At 41.5% G+C, this 20,024-nt stretch overlaps 1 protein-coding gene across 3 annotated transcripts in view; it reads left to right on the top strand.

The window, feature by feature from the left end:
* Slc4a4 (solute carrier family 4 member 4) overlaps positions 1–20,024 on the top strand; it is a 412,005-nt gene that overhangs the window by 302,877 nt on the left and 89,104 nt on the right. For all 3 annotated transcript variants that reach the window (XM_087908890.1, XM_048425042.3, XM_087908891.1), the window contains 4 exons: positions 1,376–1,463; positions 4,000–4,154; positions 4,757–4,870; positions 7,264–7,438. In XM_087908890.1, the coding sequence (XP_087765016.1) occupies positions 1,376–1,463; positions 4,000–4,154; positions 4,757–4,870; positions 7,264–7,438 (532 nt within the window). The remainder of the gene's footprint in view (positions 1–1,375; positions 1,464–3,999; positions 4,155–4,756; positions 4,871–7,263; positions 7,439–20,024) is intronic.

Genomic DNA, 20,024 nt, shown 5'->3' with positions numbered 1-20,024 from the left:
GCCCTCTCCTGATTTTCTTCCGATATTGGGGGTTGAACCACCTTCACTCGTAGCTATGTGCTCTGTCCTCAGCCCTGTCCTTTATGGGCACAAACCTTGGTCTCACCTACCATCTTCCCCACCCTCAGATTCCTCAGGCTACACAGGATGAGCTCAGTTTTGCAGAAGGTTGTGTGGGAATTTAAATCAGGTGGTGAATGTACTTCGCAGGCTTGGGGAAGCTGTGCAAACATATGATGCTGTTGTGTGTGTTGCCTTCATTTTCTCCCTGTTAGGTAAGATACGAGCAATAGCAAGGCAGGGATTATCCCAATGTCACCTTTTGCACATCTTTTTCTCATTCACTTATTTACCATGCTCCTTCTTCCTCAGTGGAGACATACGTCTTTACCATCCATGGTGAGCCAGGGACTACTTCCAAAGTCACAGCTTCATCATTGCTTATATCAGGACATATTTGCTCTGGGGCAATACTTTTATATTACCAAGAAATTAAATTTGGAAAGGAAAGTGAGACAGCCCCAAAGGGGTTTGAACTATCTGTCTGTCTGTCTGTCTGTGAATGGTGATTTTTTTTTTCTTTTTGGTCTCATTTCTTTCTCCTTCTTTTCAGTGTGGGGCTTACTTGTGAAGGTTTGGTTCTCACTGAATCCCACTCATCTGGATAGCAACACTTCCTAAAATATGGAGGAGAGCATGTGTTTCGGCCCATGCTGGGTGCAGGAAGGTCAGAGAAATCAGAAAACAGACTAAGTCTTTGTACTTACTTTGTACCACAGATCCCAAAGTCAGTAGAAATGAGGACAACAGACCATTTAAACCATAGAGATCAGCAAGCTGTGACGTACATATGTAAACCTTTTCCTGCTCAATGAAGAGAGCTCTTAGGTTTCTGCTATGCCTTCAGATTAACGTCCGTGTGGAAGTGTGCAAGAGTGACTTTCCTGGCCCTTAGCATCACGTCTTTCTTTATTTTAAAGAGGAGTTCCAGGGGCGAGGTAGATCACTCCGTCCTGTAAAGTGTACTTCACAAACATGAGATCTCAAATTCAGATGGCCAACACCAGTGTAACAAGCCAGGTGCAGTGGCGTGTACCTGCAATCCCAGGGCTGAGCAAGCAGAGACAAGAGGATCTGTAGTCCGGCTACATCTGTGAGCTCCAGGTTAAGCGAGGGACCCTGTCTCCAAAGCTAAGGGGAAGAACTGCTCAGGAAGACAGCTGGCCCGTGGCCTCCACAGGCACGCACATGAATGCGCGTTTTGGGGCACGCGCATAATACAGAGGGTCACTACAACTGAGCTTGTTGTGGATAAGAAAACAGTTTCTCCATTTGATGAAATGTTACAGCTTTTGCTTCTCTCCTTCTCCATTAGGTTCTTGTTCATTCTCTTAGGTCCAAAGGGGAAAGCCAAGTCCTACCATGAGATTGGAAGAGCCATCGCCACCTTGATGTCTGATGAGGTAGGGAAGCAGGACAAGGGGATGTGGGATCATCTTGCTTGTATCTGTCTAAATTGCGAATTGACTGCCATGGTTCATTGCACATACAGTTATGTGGCTCTTTACAGAATGACACACAGTCATTTGTGGAAAATGAGCTCCCTTATGTAGAGTCGCTTCCAATACGTAAGGCCTGGGTTTTGCTTTTGTGTTAGAGTCTAACACAAAATGCATTTCCCTCTTTTTTTTCTAAGCAAACATATTTAGAAACTATTCTAAATTTCTTCAAGGTGAAACAAATGAATATCATTTGGTTTTCCTATTTCTTGGTTGCTGTGTGATGTTTTAATTCAGTTATACACTTTGGAATACTCTGGGCACAGTAGAGCAATGATAATTAAGAGCAACTAACTGTATATTGCAAAAAAAATCGGCTAATAAAGAGGATATTGAGTGTCCTCAACACCAAAAAATTGTTACTATGTGAAGCGACCAATATGTAGATACCTTGTTACGATCCTATGGATTTTCAGCTATTAGAACTGATGTTGAAGTATTGCTGAATAAGGTCAAAGTCATCATCGTCTTAACTTCATCTGTTAACATGTCGAATTTATCAATTCTCTGAACTCGTGTCCCTGTGCTATATTATTTCAGAAATGATGACTTTTATAAAACAATGTATAATAAATTAGGTGATACATTTTCTTAGGTATCAGAATGTATTTGTTTTTATGGTTGATGTCTGGTGGGGAGGCCAATCTATAGTGCATCGGGTACTTTGGGCTGACATTTCATCCACACTTACAGCAGCTTTCGTGGTGAGAAGCATAATTAGTTGTGGGAAAACTCTGAGCTAGTCTTAGAGCGGAAGAAATTCTGTTCAACATGGGAACATCAGCTTGTGCTTTCTAGTCTTTCTACTTGGCTGTTTTTCAAGTATTTTACTCTTGGGCCGTGCCCCGATCTGTCAGGTTTTCTTGTTAAGTGTAGACTTGGAGGCTCTGTCCCCCTGTGGTACGGAAGCTCTGCAGGGCTCTTGAGCTGTTTGCTTTCCTCTGAGGGCAAGAGCACTGGTGCACCTCTCTGCTGTCTCCCTCAAGCACACATTTATTTCTCCTTGTAGTTGCTTGATTTATTTAATTTGGGGGTTTATAGATCGTTACTTTCTTTTAAAGTTCTTACCTGATATAAATTAAATACAATGCGGCTTTAGGCCGCATGCAATGGGCACAGAGTGGCTTTCTGGTGTTGATGAGGGTCTCTTTCACTAGGCGTCTTAGAGCTTTTCTTTTCTTACATCTCATTGGTTGAAGCCTACCAATATTTATTGGCCAGCTTGGCTGGGGAGGTGTATTTCTGACTCTATCTGCCAGAGAAAATTAGGAGAGAGAGGGTATGTCTGCTGTAGAGGAAGTCCTTCCCCTGGAGATTGCCTTCTACTCCACCCCAGATCTCCCAAACCGGTGTTACTTGTCTGACAGCTCTGAAAAATGGTTTTCTTGGAGAAGCGAGGTAGTAGAAAGCCTCAGCATAGGGTTGAGGGTGTTCTCTTTTGGCTGATAAAAAAATTAACTTACAAAGTGTTAAAGGCTTGGCTTTGTGCATACCTTCAGATCAGCTCAATTAGAAGAATGGGTGCGGAGAAAAGGGGTTCTGTGCCATTTTGGAACCCCCTCTCTGATGTGAATCAAAGACGGGATGTTTTTGCTGTCTGTATGAGTTTTCTTTATGTCGCTGTGGTAGAACACCGTGACTGAGGCAACTTATAGAAAAATGAGAAAAAAATTAGGCTTCTAGCCCCATGGGATAAGACTCCATCACCACCTCTGTGGGAAGGCCTGCTGGCAGGTGGCACTTACGGGAAGCTAAGAGCTTTTATCATTAAACTCAAGCACAAAGCAAAGAAAATAAACTCGAAGTAGAGTGAGATCTTAATCTCTCAAAGCTGCTCCCCTGTGGCATACTTCTTCCAGAAAGGCCACACCTCCTAAATGTCCCTAAACAGCACCACCAACTGGAGACTAAGTGCTCAAATGCCCAAGACAATGAGGAACATTTATCATTCACTCCGTCCCCCACTACCCTTGGTGAAGTAGATATTACCTTGCTAAAAGGGAGGCAGATGGGCACTTATTTATTTCTTTCTGCTACTATAACTTGGGCTTTCTTCTTCCTTTTAGATTAGCTCACATTGTGAGGGGGCAGCAGTGCATGAGTCTCATCTGAGTCTAACAGTCAGCATGAACTTGTTTTCAACTGGATTTTCACAGTTGGTTGTCCAGTCATTTTTAATTCAGGGAATGGCTTTCAATGGGGATCTTGAAAATGTTTTCATCTGGCTCTCACAGCAATGGGGAAAAGAGTACTTAAAATTCCCTGTCTTCAAGTCTCTGCTTCGACACCGCACCCCTCAATCGACTGAATAGAGGGGAAGTTGAGAGTGGAGTTGTGGGAATGCCAGAGTGTTCTGTGGGTTATGTTAGTTACTCAGCTGTGATGTGTTGGGAGCCATTCAGAAAGTTCCCTCGGTTGATCAGCGCATCTCTCTATTCAGGTGTTCCATGACATCGCTTACAAAGCAAAAGACAGGCACGACCTGATTGCTGGCATTGATGAGTTCCTAGATGAAGTCATTGTCCTTCCACCTGGGGAATGGGACCCAGCAATCAGGATCGAACCTCCAAAGAGTCTCCCATCATCTGACAAAAGGTAAGCTGCTATGTGCTTGGCAATATTCAGGGAGTGCCAAGCCCTGAGGAGGTTGCATTTGAAAACCAGGTAGGGCCATGCTTTGATAGTTGTAGCTCTCTGCAGATATTCTGCCTCAAATGAATCTCGGCTGTGCCTTGGCTTAGATTGACTTGACACTGGAGAATAAATGTCAGATGCTCTGATGTCCTTTAGTGCCTGATGTTGGAAAGTGTCAGTCGGAGTTCCTTGGGGGACGTTTTTGGGGACTTTCTGTCTGTGTCTGTGGAGAGATCACTCTACTCAGAAGAGCCCTTGTAGACTTAGCGGGTTAAGCAGTTTGGTAGAGAAATTGAGAAGAAACCATTTCCTGGAAATCTGTCATTGCCTAGGTGAAACCATTTTGTTCCTATAAATGTGAAATAAGTTAAATTCTGTTCACCCAGCCATTTGTCTCACCTCTAGATAGAACACTTCAAGAGTTGTCTGTTAGCAAAGAATAAGAAATCATGCACTTTTTCTGAGAAGGCCTCTCTCTCCTCTGTCTCTGTAAGCATACTACAGCCATGAAAGCCAATGGGCGCGATAAACTAATCTCTACTTTCACCTGTTGTCTTTTCTAGAAAGAATATGTACTCGGGTGGAGAGAATGTTCAGATGAATGGGGATACACCTCATGATGGAGGACACGGAGGAGGAGGACATGGTGATTGTGAAGAGCTACAGAGAACTGGCCGGTAACTGATGGATCCTTTTGCCATTCGTGATAAGGTTTTCCTTAGATCTACATTTCCCTTCCTTGTTCTGCGTTCACTTTCAGCATTTCATTTACTGGTTTGTTCCTCTGTTCAGCCAACAAATACTCGTCATAGAAGCTAGAGAGTCAACAGTGTATCAATGCCTGGCCATGTGGGCTTTGCTGTTTAGAGATGGGCAAGAAATCTTAAGCAAATGAGTAAACCTTAAACAATGAGTTTGCAAGGAAAATGAAGAAAGAAAAGGCCCTTGGTTGATGAGTAGTAGTATATTTTTAGACAGAGGGATTGCAGTGGGCCTTGTGGAAGTGTGAGAGCAGGTGAGAGACAGTCTCCATGGGTGTGAGTTAGGAAAGAGGACTATGGCACGGAGCACCTAGGAGACCTTGATGTCTAGACAGTGTGACCAGTGGACCAGCTGGTAGGATGATGTAAAGGTTCTGTTGACGGCAGCTGAGGATGGGTAGTAGGGCTGTCTGAAGACTGTCTAGGCTTCCTGTGTGGCTCTCATGATTCCGTCTCTTCCCTGAACATCTGCTTCCAAGTGTGTAACAGGTTGTGGAAAGGGGTGGCCTGTGGGTCCTTACCCCGTCTCCTTGTTCTCAGTGAGGCTTCTGAGTCTTGAGAACCTTTTATTTGACTTCTCATTGTGATCCCTTCTCCATTAGTAGATGGTCTTTTTTCATTTTGACTTAAGTAAAATTTTTAGTAGGATGCTCTTTTCATGGAGATGTAGAAATCTCTGCAGGATTTTTTTTTAAAAAAAATCAGAAATATGTCATTTTAATATGCCATTGGATCTGAATGAAATCAAATTGTTTCTTTCTGCTGGTGACCCACTTGTGTTTCTCTCAAAGTGAAAAGGAATTATTTCCCTTCTGAAAGCCTGAAAGAACCTCCCCACCTTATGTATTGCCTGGTAATGTGGTGTGGTCTACTTGGACACCAGGCAAACATCTTGGCTTACTTACAGAAATCTAAAGGCATTAACCAGTTATTCAGTGTGACCTCTTGATGTAACCAAAAGACAAGATAAAGATGGCACTTATGAGGCTATTGACAACTTAACATGGAGTATTGTTTTACATACACTTATTTTTATAAGTATAAAGAGTATGTAGTAAAGTAGCAATAAAAACTACAGTGTATCAAATGTACAAACTGCTATCAGCTATGTGTATATGTAATTGTATGCTTTTCTATATCTCCCTGTAGAGTAGGTTTATTTATGGCAGCACAGATAGCACTGTGACATACAAGGAGAGAATCTTACTGGAGAATATTATCATATCTCATGGTGCCCCAGTCCCATCATCAACATATGAGACCACCATCACATATGCAGTCCATCATAGATCTCAATGTCATTAACCAGTGCCTAGCTGCAGTTCTTTATAAACTGTTTTCACTAGGAATAACCTCATCATTTTCAGCTACAGCTCAGAGATGAGTTGCAGAATTTGATGTTTTGAAATGCATCAAACTGTTGTTTAGTGTCTCATCTCCCGCTTTCCACATCCATTTAGTAATTGCACAACCCACTGTCTGTCAAGGATGCAGAAGCAGGTGCTCAGCACAGCTGAGAACGAGACGGCAGGCTTTAGGGAGGGGCACCTTGCAGAGACGTCACACCCTGCACGGGGAAGGCTGCTTCAGGAGGTTCTGGTGGAAGACAGCGAGTTGGTGCATGGGCTCTGCCCGTGTCTTTGCTTTCATACACCTGCAGGCCTTCTTCACTTTGGGTCCTTGTTTCAAATTCACTTTCTCAGAGGCCCACTTTGGCCACCCATCTCTGTTTCCCAATGCCTTTTCCCTAGAACCACGTAATTCCCACCTCCATTTCATTTCTCCTTGATTTTTATTTGTTTACTTATTTATCTTGCCCTCTGCTCCCAAGAGGAAACTCCGTGAGGTCAGAGCTTCAGAGCCTGTGTGGTTCAATGTTGTGTCCCCAGCAGAGAATGAGGGCAGAGTGCGTGCATCTCACAGGTCCTGGTGAACACTATAGTGGGCATGAAATGGCATGGCGACATCTTAAGGGCCTTATGCGGTGTGCACTGTCTTTGGATGTTTGTCTTTGGGGAATGGAAAATTATAATTTATCTACTCAGTGCTGTCGTCTAAAGAACAACTGGGTGATCTTTGGGGAATGTTGGACCTATTCTGGTAACTGAAGAGAGAGAGACAGAAGAAGATGAATGTCTTCATGTTTTTTTTTTTCTGTCTCATCTAAATGAGAGCAGCTTATATAGTACCTTGTCATTGACTCAAGCATTTAAAGTCCAAATTCTTTGCAGCTTCGTGAATTACGTCTTGAAGAACTCGACGACTGTTTCCCTTATACTTGATCACATGTTGGCCTTCTCCCTCCCCAGGTTCTGCGGTGGATTAATTAAGGACATAAAGAGGAAAGCACCATTTTTTGCCAGTGACTTTTACGATGCTTTAAACATTCAGGCTCTTTCGGCAATTCTGTTCATTTACCTGGCAACGGTCACCAACGCCATCACTTTCGGGGGCCTGCTCGGGGATGCCACTGACAACATGCAGGTGGGTCTGATGTGAGAGAGGACACAAATAGTCCGGCGCCGATTGTCCCTCTCACCCCTGCTGCTCTACGAGCAGCAGATGGCCTCTCAGTTACTCAGCGTGATTTTTCTTTCTTTTGCTGGATTCTGCATTTTACTGCGCTTCTGGCTCGCTGCTGTATTTCCAGCATGTTAGTAATTACAAAAATAGCTCGATGAAATCTGGCTTGAGTCACAAGTGGGGAAAAGAAGGGGAGGAAATGAGGATCTACAATTCTATTTGGGCAAAAGCGTCTCAGCTGCTTGGGTTCTGTGTGGTGCACAAGGTTGAGAGCTCCCGGGATCTGGAATGTCTGGGCCGCATTTGGTTTCCTTTGGTGCTCACAGTCCCTGGGGATGTGTGATTACCTGACTCTGTGCCCTTGTTCTAACGCAAGCAAATCCATGCATCAAGCAGTGGAGTGGTTTGCCCAAGGCTGGATGCTTGCCTGCCAGTAGAATTCACTTTTAGTGGAGTTATTTCTTCTACTCCTGGTCTGTCTCTCACTGAGCTGTAAGGAACCTGGCTGAGTTAATGTTATAACATTAATTATAACCACAGTTTATTGGTTATGAAAGGTGGTGTTTGCCTTTCTTGCCCATCAGTAATAGCTACAGTTTTAATAAGAGAAAAGGTGTCGTCGACCCCTACCCCAGTCAGAACAATGTGTGAAGAAATGACTTAAAGTTGATCTCGGCATTAGAAACAGTAGGCATCCTACAAGTTAGTGAATACACAGCGAAGAGAGCTGAACACCAGTTGGAGCCCTTCCGAACTCCGCCCTTCTGCTTGCTTGTCCATGAGTGTTCAACATGGCTTCACACATGCTGGCTGCCAACTTCTTGGTTTGTGAATGTAGCTAATTCCTGCAAATTATTTTCGTTACATTTCTTCTTGAACTCCAGTAAATATTTTTGCTCTAGAGAGACCTTTCTAGATACAAAGATAAGATAGAGACGATAACACTTTTGTGGAATCAAGTACCAGGGGGAGAATTATATAATCATATTTTAGGTCAAGAATGTTTATCTATTATATAAAGCTACCATTTTCTACCACATCTCACGGTTGTGGCGGTTGATGAGCTCAGCTGGGTGCTGCTTTCTTTCCCCTTCATACACATCAGAGTTAAATGGTGCCAGAATTTGAAGTTGTCTGATGGCCTCTCCTCCAATGTGCCTAGGCTAGAGTGTCTGGGGCAGCTGGGTTCTAGAGATGATCCACATGGCTTCTCCACAAGAATAGCTTGGGCTACCTCCCAGTGTAGGACCCCTTAAACGCTGAGGCTTCTGGGAAAGAGGCAAGTACCAAACATTGTTTCATCTCATATGGTGGTGTATCGAATGTTGCTTTGTTTTCTGAGCCTAAGGAGGCTCCTAAGGCCTCCTGTCTCCGCACTAGCCTGTTGGAAGGCTTGATCTTATACAAGTAGTAAGCGGGCAACTGTAGCTACGCTGGATTCCTGAGTTCAGCAGTCGTGTTTTTTAGAGGGTTTCAGTTTACACCAGTTAGCTCTTCAACCTCTGGCTCAGAGTCTTTCTTCTCCTCTTCCTGGATGATTCTCAAGCCTTTCAAGGAAAGGATGTATACACCACTGATGGCTGAGCATCCGTAGAGGCATATTCTCTGTGCATTGATAAATTGTGAGTTTCTGTGTTGATTGCTGTCCACTGAACAAGGAAACTTCTCTGATGATGTTTGAGGGATGCACTGTCTGGTTTTGAGCAGATGTTTGAAACAAAACCAGCTTTTGTTAGAAGAGATAGAGGTCTGCTTGTGCTGAAATTCCTTAAAAGAATTTTTTTCCTCTGTGGACATTCTTCTCATTGAAAGGGTGACGTCGTAATACTTCCTATGTGTACATTTAATGCTTCTTTGAAATATAATCTTTACAATCTTGTGAGATTTAACTTTAAGTACGTGTGTGTGTGTGTGTGTGTGTGTGTGTGTGTGTGTGTGTGTGTGTATGGGGGGTGGGGGTGATGCTGAAGAGTGAACTCAGTGTCTTGAGCATGCTGCATGTCCTAGCTAGGATTTCCATTGCAGTGATGAAACAACATGACCAAAGAAACATGGGATCAAGTTTATTATGACCAAATAAAAAGGGGTTTATTTGGTCTACACTTTCACATCACTGGTCATCATTAGATGAAGAAAGGACAAGAACCCAAACAAGGCAATTACCTGGTGACAGGAGCTGATGAGAGGCCATGGAGGACTGCCATTTGCTGACTTGCTCCCTCTGACTTGATCAGCCTGTGCTCTTACAGAACCCAGGACTACCACCATCCCAGGGATGGCCCCACCCACAATGGGCTGGACACTCCCCTCTCCCATCAATTACTAATTAAGAAAATGCCCTGCAGGTTTGCCTACAACCAGATCTTATGGAGGAATTTTTTTGCTTAAAGTTTCCTCCTCTCAGATGATGTTAACCATGTCAATTGGAAAGAAAACTATCTTGTACAGCAGACAAGTGCTCTATGAGCCAAATCTCCATCCCAGATTTACCTTTAGAAAGTAGCATCCAATTTGTCCACTTGAATTATGGTAAATTTTGTATGAACCAATTTCTATTTGAGTGAGTCATTGCGATAGTAGACTTTGTTGTATAATATAAGTAGGTATCATGGACTTCCCAATGTTATATATGACTCGGGTAACCCCTGGCGTTTTTCTGTGTTCTGAAGATGTCAGAAGCATGGATGAGTTAGAGCATCCATGGGTTAAGCGTTACCCTAAACATTTGTCAAATATTAACAGGGGAAGTTGGCAACTCCAAGTTATACAGACTCACGAGGATACTTTTTGGACATTCCTTGATTATTTTATTAATAGATTTTGTAGCCTCCATTGATAATTTTGTTGAACCTATGAATATAGTTGAACTTTTAAAGATTTCTGTGAATGAAAACACTGAAGAACATGCTTGACTTCTTCTCATATGAGGCCTCTTGCTGTTAAAGGTGTAATGGCAAAGTCCTTCTAGATGGCGTGCAGAAGTCACAGTGGGTGGAAGAACCCTTAATAAGGGAGGAGAGAAAATTAGTGGTTATTAATACATATTTGTTGAACTGGAAAATTAATGAGTAGTTTTTGCTCTCTTTTAAGAACCAGGGAGCTAGTTTGACATGTTGAAGAGAGTCTCATGACTGAAAGGGTGTGTACCTTACGTTATGAATATTTTAATCCTCTGGCAGAAGTTATCTTGACTTGACATTAGGACAATGGAATATTTTGTGGATTTGATGATATGTCTTAGGTCATCTCTTAGGTGTATATCAGATTTAATTTATTTTTTTTTGCAAATGTTTATGGAGTGAGATAGATAGAATTTTGTATTCTGAAGGTAGAGAGAGGTGAGAGGCAGAGAGAGGTGACTTTTATCTAGACTATTCATGGAAGCAGCCTCTTTCTGTGACCCTGCAGGGTACCAGCGGTGGTATATAATAGGCTTGTTTAAGGACTCAAGTCCTCTCCCTTCATTTATCTTTCTAAACATAGGACCAAGACCTTACAGAAAGCCCTGGGCAAACCTGGGTATCTGCAGTTATATCATATCCTTCACAAAAAAGACAGCAGGATAGTCTCCCTAGCACAGGCAGCTCCAGCGAGCCTGCTGAGAGCAGCGTCCTTGCTTTTAAGGCAGACTGCTCAGAGATGGCGTGGATAGGGCCTTTATTGTCAGGCTACAAATAGACATGGGTGCTGGGGAGAAACATGTTGTGAAAACACAGATGACTCACTGCAGGAGTGTTGTCTAAGCGTTCTCTCCTGCCAGCTTCTGTTCAGGAGGTCTGGCCTGCTTGAAGACAAGAATTTGCTTTCAGTCATTAATTTCAGGACCGATGCTATCTATCTATGTATTTATATATTGACGTATTTATCTATCATCTATCTATGTATCTATGTATCTATCTATCATCTATCATCTATCTCTCTATCATTTATCCATCCATCATGTCTATCATCTACCTATCTATCACTATCTATCATCTGTCTGTCTGTCTGTCTATCTGTCTTCATCATCATCTATATAACATCTGTTTGTCAAATGCATATATATGTAACTTGTCTATTTATATGATTGTATATATCAATGCATAACTATATATGTGTGTATATGTGTTTGTGTGTCACTAGAAACAGATCATCTTGGAGTAACAAAGATAATTTCTCATGAAACTGCGTTCAAAATGAAGCAGTTTGAGGTTACAGTGCCCGCCAGTCTGATTAAACTGTAATGCTAGCACAAATGGTTGCATACATTCCCTATTGTCGGCATATAGATTTTGCCAACCAGGATTCTCTTAGAAGATGCTAGGACTTACAAAGAGGTTAGTTACAGATTTCTGATAAAGATACATGTGGGCAATTTTAGTTTATCTTAGATTTCCTGAAGACGCTGGACTTCTTTGCCAAGAGTCAACCTTACATTCCTGTAGAATCCAACCTCAGCATATGCCCGTTTCTCTCTTTTACAGTGTAGAGATGCATAAGTTCCTGGTTTGGGAGTGGTATCACTTGTTCTTCTTGGTAATCCCCATTAAGCTGATGCCCTAGTTTCCTTGCTGTATAGTAAAGAAACAGCTTTCTGCCTCACTTTTCTGAACTCATCTCCTTCATAACTAAGCCATGACACCGTGCATACTGATGTCATATTTACATTCTTGGTGATAGAACAAGTGTGTTTCTCTGCTTATTTAGATAGTTTTATTTAATTATTAAATCTATCTATCATCTATCTAGTCTACTGGAATTTATTGAAATTAAGGGTTTTCATTCCAAGAGTTAATAGATGGAATTGGGCCTGATGATATAGGCCTGTAATTCTAGCTACTCAGGAGTCTGAGCAGGAGGATTAAGTTCAAGGCCTACCTGGGCAACTTAACAGGACTGTATCTCCAAATAAAAGTGAAATAAGAGTTGAAGAAATAGCTCAGTGGTAGAGCACTTGATTAGCATTGGACAAAGCCCAATACTCAGTTAGCAGTACTATAAAGAAAATACTTCTTTGGTAACAAAGTGAGTCATTACTTAGTCTTTGAGGAAGATATTAGTGTAAAGAAGACTCTCTGGTGTGTGGTAAGTCCCGTGTTATTTAAGAACTGTTCTTCTGTAGCTTACAGAAAATGTACTTTGATGTAAGTCTACACTTGATTGTGAATGACTAAGTATAGTCTAGAGTGAAGACGGAGGGAAGAAAGCCATTTAAAATTTTTTTATCCAGGAGTAAATATAATCCTTTTTTCACGAACCTTTCAGTGAAAGAATGCAGTAAGATTTTTAGCATTCTGTGAATTTTGTGATATTTATGGAACCTAACAGAGCACATTTTAAGAGAACTTGTCTCATAATAAGGAACATTTATAGCTGGCATCTCCAAATTTGAGGCTTTATTTTAACATTCTGCTGTGCTGAGCCATTTTCATCAATCTGCTCAAGTCAGAAAAGTATAATTTCTTATGTCGGTGAGAAAGGTACTCCTTTGCATTGCACGTGTGCACACGTGCCCATAGCGTGACGGTGAGAAAGGTACTCCTTTGCATTGCACGTGTGCACACGTGCCCATAGCGTGTCGGTGAGAAAGGTACTCCTTTGCATTGCACGTGTGCACATGTGCCCATAGCGTGTGTGTGGCTACAGCAGCAGGACTGACATGGCTTGATAACTCACTGAGAAATGGACAACAATTTCAGTCTGACGGTTGCTCTTTGGCACAAAATCCTTTTCCTTTAGAAGTAGGAGAAATAGAAATGTGTTGATCTGTACAGTAGCACACGCCGGCTTCAGCACATGGAACAGGAATAACCTGTGGGGACGAAATAAGTTGATATTTCACTTGGCCAAAGTAAGCACGCCTGTTTAGTCACAAAGGAAGGAATCCGTCTTGCTTATCCGTGATCCCAGAAAGGAACTTTGCCTTTGAAAACATGTTTCACATGCTAGGAAGATGCCTCAGTGGTTAAAGTATGTGTCCTGCAAGTTTGAGGACCACCGTTCAGACCTGAAGAACCCACATCAGTGCTTGGAAGACATGGCGAACCTTCTGTAATTGTAGCTCTCTGATGACCAAGACAGGATATTCCCTAGAGAAGCCACCTAACTAAAGTAGCTGAATTGCTGTGGTCTGGGTACAGCTAAGAGACCCTGCCTCAGTGAATAAAGTGCTAAGTTCTCAGAGAAGACTCCTGACAGCAACCATTGGTCTCCACATACATCTATACACAAATGCATGCATGCTTTGCTTACTTGAACATAGATGTGTGAATGTGCACCCCTTCACACACATGTATACACATCTGTACACACGCTTTGTTCACCTTAACATAGATATGTGAGTGTGCACCCTCCACACACGTATATACACATCTGCGCACACTCTGCTTACCTGAACATGTGTGTGTTTGTGTGTGTGTGTGTGTGAATGTGCACCCCTCCCCCTTCTCACATGTGTATACACATCTGCATGCACACTCTGCTCACCTGCACATGCTTATGTGAGTGTGCATCTCTCCTCACACTTGTATACACATCTGCATGCACACTCTGCTCTCCTGAACATATATACGTAAATGTGTACCTCTCCACACACAAATAAAAATGTGCTTTACAAGTTATGAGCTAAATTTAATTGGTAGAAATTAAGTCATTAGTATTTTTTATTAGAGAGACCTTTGTCAATTCCGTTTTGTTGGTGATCAGAAAATTATAAATATTTGGATAAATTTAGGGGTCCTAAATGGCAATAAGGGTAAATTTATCATTTTTAGCTTATGGATATTTTGGAAATAGCTTCTCCAGTATGACATTTTCATTATGACTTTTCATATGTGTTGTAAAATATGCATACACAGGTAGATAAACATATAGAAATTTATGTAAATGAGATTACATATTTATTTTTATAAGTTATGTTTCATGGGCATTTTCTCCTTTAATAAGTTCTTTAGCATAATTCTAGTGATATATGCCCTATAATTTATTTAATAAACATATTTTCAGTTTGTCACAGTTTTCTCTTTTATAAAGAATACAGTGGTCATTAACTATACATTTATTATTTATAATTATCTCCATAGGGTATATCCTTAGCAAAAATTATTGTGCAATATATTGATTATAGTTGTTATTTATTTTAAATTATATCACAAAGGTCATACTAATTCATATTTCTACCAATATTGTACAGGAGTACCCACTTGCTCACTCCTAGTAGGGCAGACTTTCCCCCTACATTCTCATTTGTGTTACGCTGTGTGTTGAAAGGAACGGCCTGCTTTACTTTGATTCCACTCCTGTGGTTTTAGTGAGCTTAGATCTCTGTCCACATCTATACTGACCACTCATCCTTCTCAGTCCGTGTCCTTCCATATTCTTCTTTGGGGCATTTCGGTTTTCCTCATTACTCTTTGGATAATAAGGATTTTTTTTTACATGTTAAGGAAAAGTTAACAAAATATCTTTCTAATGCCATGACTATGCTTGTGACTTCTCTGACTGTATAGATTTTAACTTTAGCAGCCAAGCCTTCTATTGGTCTTGTTTTTTGTTTGCATGATATATTTAAAGAGGCTTCCTCTCCTCCAAGATTAGAAAAATATTTACCCACTTACTTCAGTTCTTTTATGTCTTCGTTTACTGTTTTACCCATCTGGAATTGATTTTTGTGTAGTGTTAGGACTGGGGCTGGGTGTTTCATATATTTGTTCACAACTCTTCAAAGAATGGAAGGCTGCTGTATCTTGCCCCTCATTCTTTTCTAAGAAAGTCTTACTGAAGTCCTGGGCTCCAGTTTTTCTCAATCAGAGACATAGTTTGTCTTCCCTGAGTGTCTAGTTTCTGCTGGCAGTGTGGTAGCCTCAAATCCTGTGTGTGACAAAGCAAACAGCAGGGGCGTGTGACTGTGAGGACCGGATGCTTCTTCTGGACAGGACAGAAATCACTGTGTTCTAGGGTGAAGTCACATTGTGTTTCCCCCACTGCAAATGTGTGGTGTGTGACCAGCCAGTGTTTCCCCTACTGCGCATGTATGGAATGTGGCCAGCTGTTGATGTGGTGGTGAAAGAGAAAGGGAGATTGTTTGAATGGGTGTGTCTCAGCCTTTGGCTCAAGAGACTCACCTGGGAACTCTGAAAATTGATTCTCTAGACCTCATCTTGTCATTTTCAGAGACCCGATTTAACTGCTTTTCATGGATATGAAGAATTAGTATTATAGCAAATAGACAGATATATACCATATGAAGAGTTAGTATTATAGCAAACAAGCAGATATATACCATATGAAGAATTAGTATTATAGTAAACAAACACATATATAACATATGAAGAATCAATATTATAGCCAACAAATACATATATACCATATGAAGAATTAATATTATAGCAAACAGACAAATAGATATATAATATATGAAGAATTAGTATTATAGCAAACAGACAAACACATATATACCATATGAAAAATTAGTATTGTAACAAACAAGCAAATATATATACTCTCCAGGTAATTCTCATGTGACCTAAATTTGATTTCAATACTTGCATTCTTTTTGTTTTTGTTTTTGTTTTTTGTTTTTCGAGACAGGGTTTCTCTGTAGCTTTGGAGCCTGTCCTGGAACTAGCTCTTGTAGACCATGCTGGCCTCGACCTCACAGAGATTCACCTGCCTCTGCTTTCCGAGTGCTGGGATTGAAGGTGTGTGCCACCACCGCTTGACTCTTTCTTTCTTTTGAAAAAAAATTATTGATTTTTAATTTATGTGTATGAGTGTTTTCCTGCATGTGTGCATGTGAACCATATGTGTGTCTGGTGTTTGCAGAGGCCAGAAAATTATGTCTTACCCACTGGAACTAGAGTTAGAAAAGGTTGTGAGGTGCCATATGGGTTGTGTGAACTAAATCCAGGTCCTCTGTGAGAACTGTATGTGTTCTTAATGCTGAGCCACCTCTCCAGTCCCACCCATACCATTTCTTAACTTACTTTTAACAGTGGGGTTTAGCATCTGTAAAGGACCTGACACTAAAATTCATGCAGGTCTCAGCACTCAGGTGAAGGTATGGAGACTGTGAGTTTGAATTTAGCATAGCCGATACAGTGAGTTCAAAGTCAGTCTGAGAAACAAATAAAGACCTTTTTGCAAACAAACAAACAAACCCTTCAAGGCAGTAAAACTTGCAGTTGGCAGAATTTGCCTTATTGTCGCTAGTGGCATCAGCTGCCTCATTTGTCTTGGCTAAGCTTCGGATTCAAGGACTCATCTCCATAAATTTAATTTTATTATTCAGCAAGCTGTACACTTCATGTAAATCATCCCAAACATGAACTAAATTTTCTCTCTTTCTGAGTAGAAATAAAAACATCTTTGAAGCTTGTCATATCGCAGTAATATTGGTGAATGCATTGCCATTTAATGCCGCTGAAATATTTCATTTTCTAAGTTTGCAAATTGTCGAAGAAATAGAAAATCTGGTGTTTTCCTTTGCCTTTATGTTGCTTACCCCCTTTCTCTTATTGCTACCAACCAAGCCCTCCTACACAGGGTAACAATAAGGTCCCTACTAAATAAAAAGGGTATTGAGTCATAAAAGTTATTTTATGATGTTATATGAAGACCAATGGCAATGAGACTGATCACATACACACACACACACACACACACACACACACACACACACACATATCTTTAATGCCCAATGTCTAATTCTCTCGAGTGTGCTTGCTTTACGTTGCTATGGGATGCTGTCACTTTCAATTCTTGTCTCAGGTAACTTAAAGTCATAAAATGCTGATATTTTAAACATAGGTGCTTTTTTTTAACATTTCTAGATACATGGTTTAATTTTTTATATGCTTAATTTTGAAATTTTGAGACTTGTTCTGCTTTTCCTGACTTTTTCTGAAAAAAAAAAAAAGGGCTACTTCGGGCTAAGTTTCATACCCCCATACCAACAGAGAAATAGTCCCAGGTTGCTTTGTGTACGGGTTTTCATTTGAGTCCTGTTTGGTTATTTTGTTTTGTTTTTAAGCATCACTTTTAATGAGAGAAGCAATTCTTGGGGCCCTCTGTTCCTCCCAAGGCTTCTCTCTTTTACTGCAGACTTCAGGAGGCCCCACCCCTTCCCACGAGGACTATTCTGTCCCTTTTCACACCAGTCCCTGCAGATTTCCACCTCCTTCCTGTTTTGAAAGAAGCAGAAGTAATATTCCTGGGTGGGATGAAGGGCATGAGACTGCCTGAGGGGAGAGACCTAATACTGCATCTCTATTTTGGGTTCTACTGTGTTCCTTTTCCTTTAATCCATCAGTTCTCAACCTGTGGGTCAAGGCGCCTTTGGGGGGTCTCATATCAGTCTGCGTATCAGATATTTACATTATGATTCATAACAATAGCAACCTTACAGTTATGAAGTGGCAACGAAATAATGTTATGGTTGGGGGTCACCACCACATGAGGATCTGTATTAAAGAGTCGCAGCCTTAGGAAGGTTGAGAACCACTGCTCAAATCCAAGTAATTACCAGTGAGGTAGCCATAGGCTTGATAGAAGAAGAATCTAAGATAGCTGGTGGGGCCGATCTAAGTTCACATGGTTATATCTACAAGATTTGCCCCAGGGTTGAGCCAGCTGTCTGATATCTCGAGGTCCTAGTCCAACCTCCTTATCTTTTATCCAAATAAGCATGTTGCCTGTGAGACGTAGCTGCTATTTGAAAAGCTTCCACCCATCAGAGACTAGGCCAAGTCCGCGCCACATGTCTGATCTAATACACAGATGAGAGACTTGCTCTGGGGGCCATGATGCAGCCTGTAAGTCATCCCGAGACCGTGTGACGCCAGAGCCCATCTCTCTACCATGTCACCATTTATTTTATTACTTGAAAGAAGTGGAGTGACATTCTGAAGCTCATCGGGTCTCTTGTGGCAGAGCAGTCTAGACTTTGGATTTCCTGAGTGCTGGCTGTCTGCTTTTTCTACTGTTTCCTACTAGCCGTCCCCTGCCAGCAGTAGAGTAAGGTGGACAGCCAACCAAAAGTGCCAGGGTTCTCTGTGGCCCCCGATGCCATCACACCCCCAAGCCCAGACAACCACCTCTTCCTCAAGGTTAGGAAATGGTTACTTCTACAAGTTAGATGTCGAAATGTCTTTAAGACTCATGACTATTGATAAATGCAATTTGATGCGGTTTTCTTTTGAAAGCAAATATTAGTGAACACTAGATGTGATAAATCAGAAAAGATGTGTATGACAATTTGTTTTCTAAATTGCATGTAACTCTAGTTACAGTTAAAACTATTCATTGCCTGAGATTATATTTTTCTAAAAAAAAAAATTCTGTGTTGTTAAGAGGGCAGTGTCAAAATGTGGTGAAAATAGTTCTTTTCTCAGAAATGCTGGACGCTTCCCTCAGTTTAAGCAGCCTTCCAGTGCCGTGTATATAATGAATCACCTGTCTCTGCTCGAGAATTGTCAGCCACAGGACGGAAAACTAGCACTTACGACGGGATCAAGTACCAAAATAAAAATAATCTGCCTTTGGATCATCACATGGCTTCCGTAAATCACAGTGGTTTTCTGGAAGAAATCGCTTGCTATCTTTACTGAATGAGCAGCCAGGACTCTTGACCTTTGATACGGAGACCTAGGGTGTCATCTGGGCATGTCTTCCGTTCCTTCAGCACTTGCTGAAGGCCTGCAAAGCTCGTGGTGGAGGGATGGTGCACAGCACCATGGGAGGAGAAACAGGAGACGCAGGAAGACCTTGTTCCAGCCCTTGCAGAGATTAATGACTCTGCCAAGCCAAACCAAGGATCTTGAATCTCAGCTTCCTCCTTTCTGATTTTACACTCCCCGCTTTCACCCAGTCTGAGCTGTGTTTTGATCCTATGTTAAGGGTAAGACTTAGAGATGGTTCTGTATGATGATGAAGAATGATGCCTATTACATGTCTTTTTGCCTATTACATGTACTTAGACTGTGTTATAAACAACACATACCATCATATAAATGGATTATCTGGTCAAACAAAGCATTTAAATTCATAGCTTTTGGGTGAGCTATAAAAAAAATACAGATAAAATTATAAAACACTGTGTTTCTGCAAGGAGCTGAGAATCCCCCTATCTAGGAAAACCCAAGCCTAAGGCATACCTTTATACTCTCAAAGAGTCATGTGTGGTTATATGGGCACACACATCCAAGAGTTCTTATCCATGATGTGTTCATATCATTTAACTCATCTGAATGTCAGTATGTCAACAGTCAAGAAATCAAGACAGTACTGTTTGGGGGTCACGAGGCGCTCCATCCCTTTCAGTCTTGGCTGTCTAAACACATCTTGGTTCTTTTGTTTTACTGCCTGCTTGAATTGTTTTCTCTGAGGAAGAGTTAGCTGGGCCAGCCACAAATAATGAATGACACCTTTCGTGCTACTCCTTGGCACATGTGTAAGTGGAGTTCTCTATGTGCCCCTCCTGCTGGATTCAAACCTGTCCTCTTTGTGGACAGGGCTTGTCTAGGCTATAGCATTGTTAGAGGAGCCAGTCTAATTACTTCACAGTTCTTAT

The sequence above is a fragment of the Myodes glareolus genome, chromosome 8 (genome assembly GCF_982192425.1).
Source record: "Myodes glareolus chromosome 8, mMyoGla1.1, whole genome shotgun sequence".
Lineage (NCBI taxonomy): Eukaryota > Metazoa > Chordata > Mammalia > Rodentia > Cricetidae > Myodes > Myodes glareolus.
This window is presented reverse-complemented; position numbering and strand designations above follow the sequence as displayed.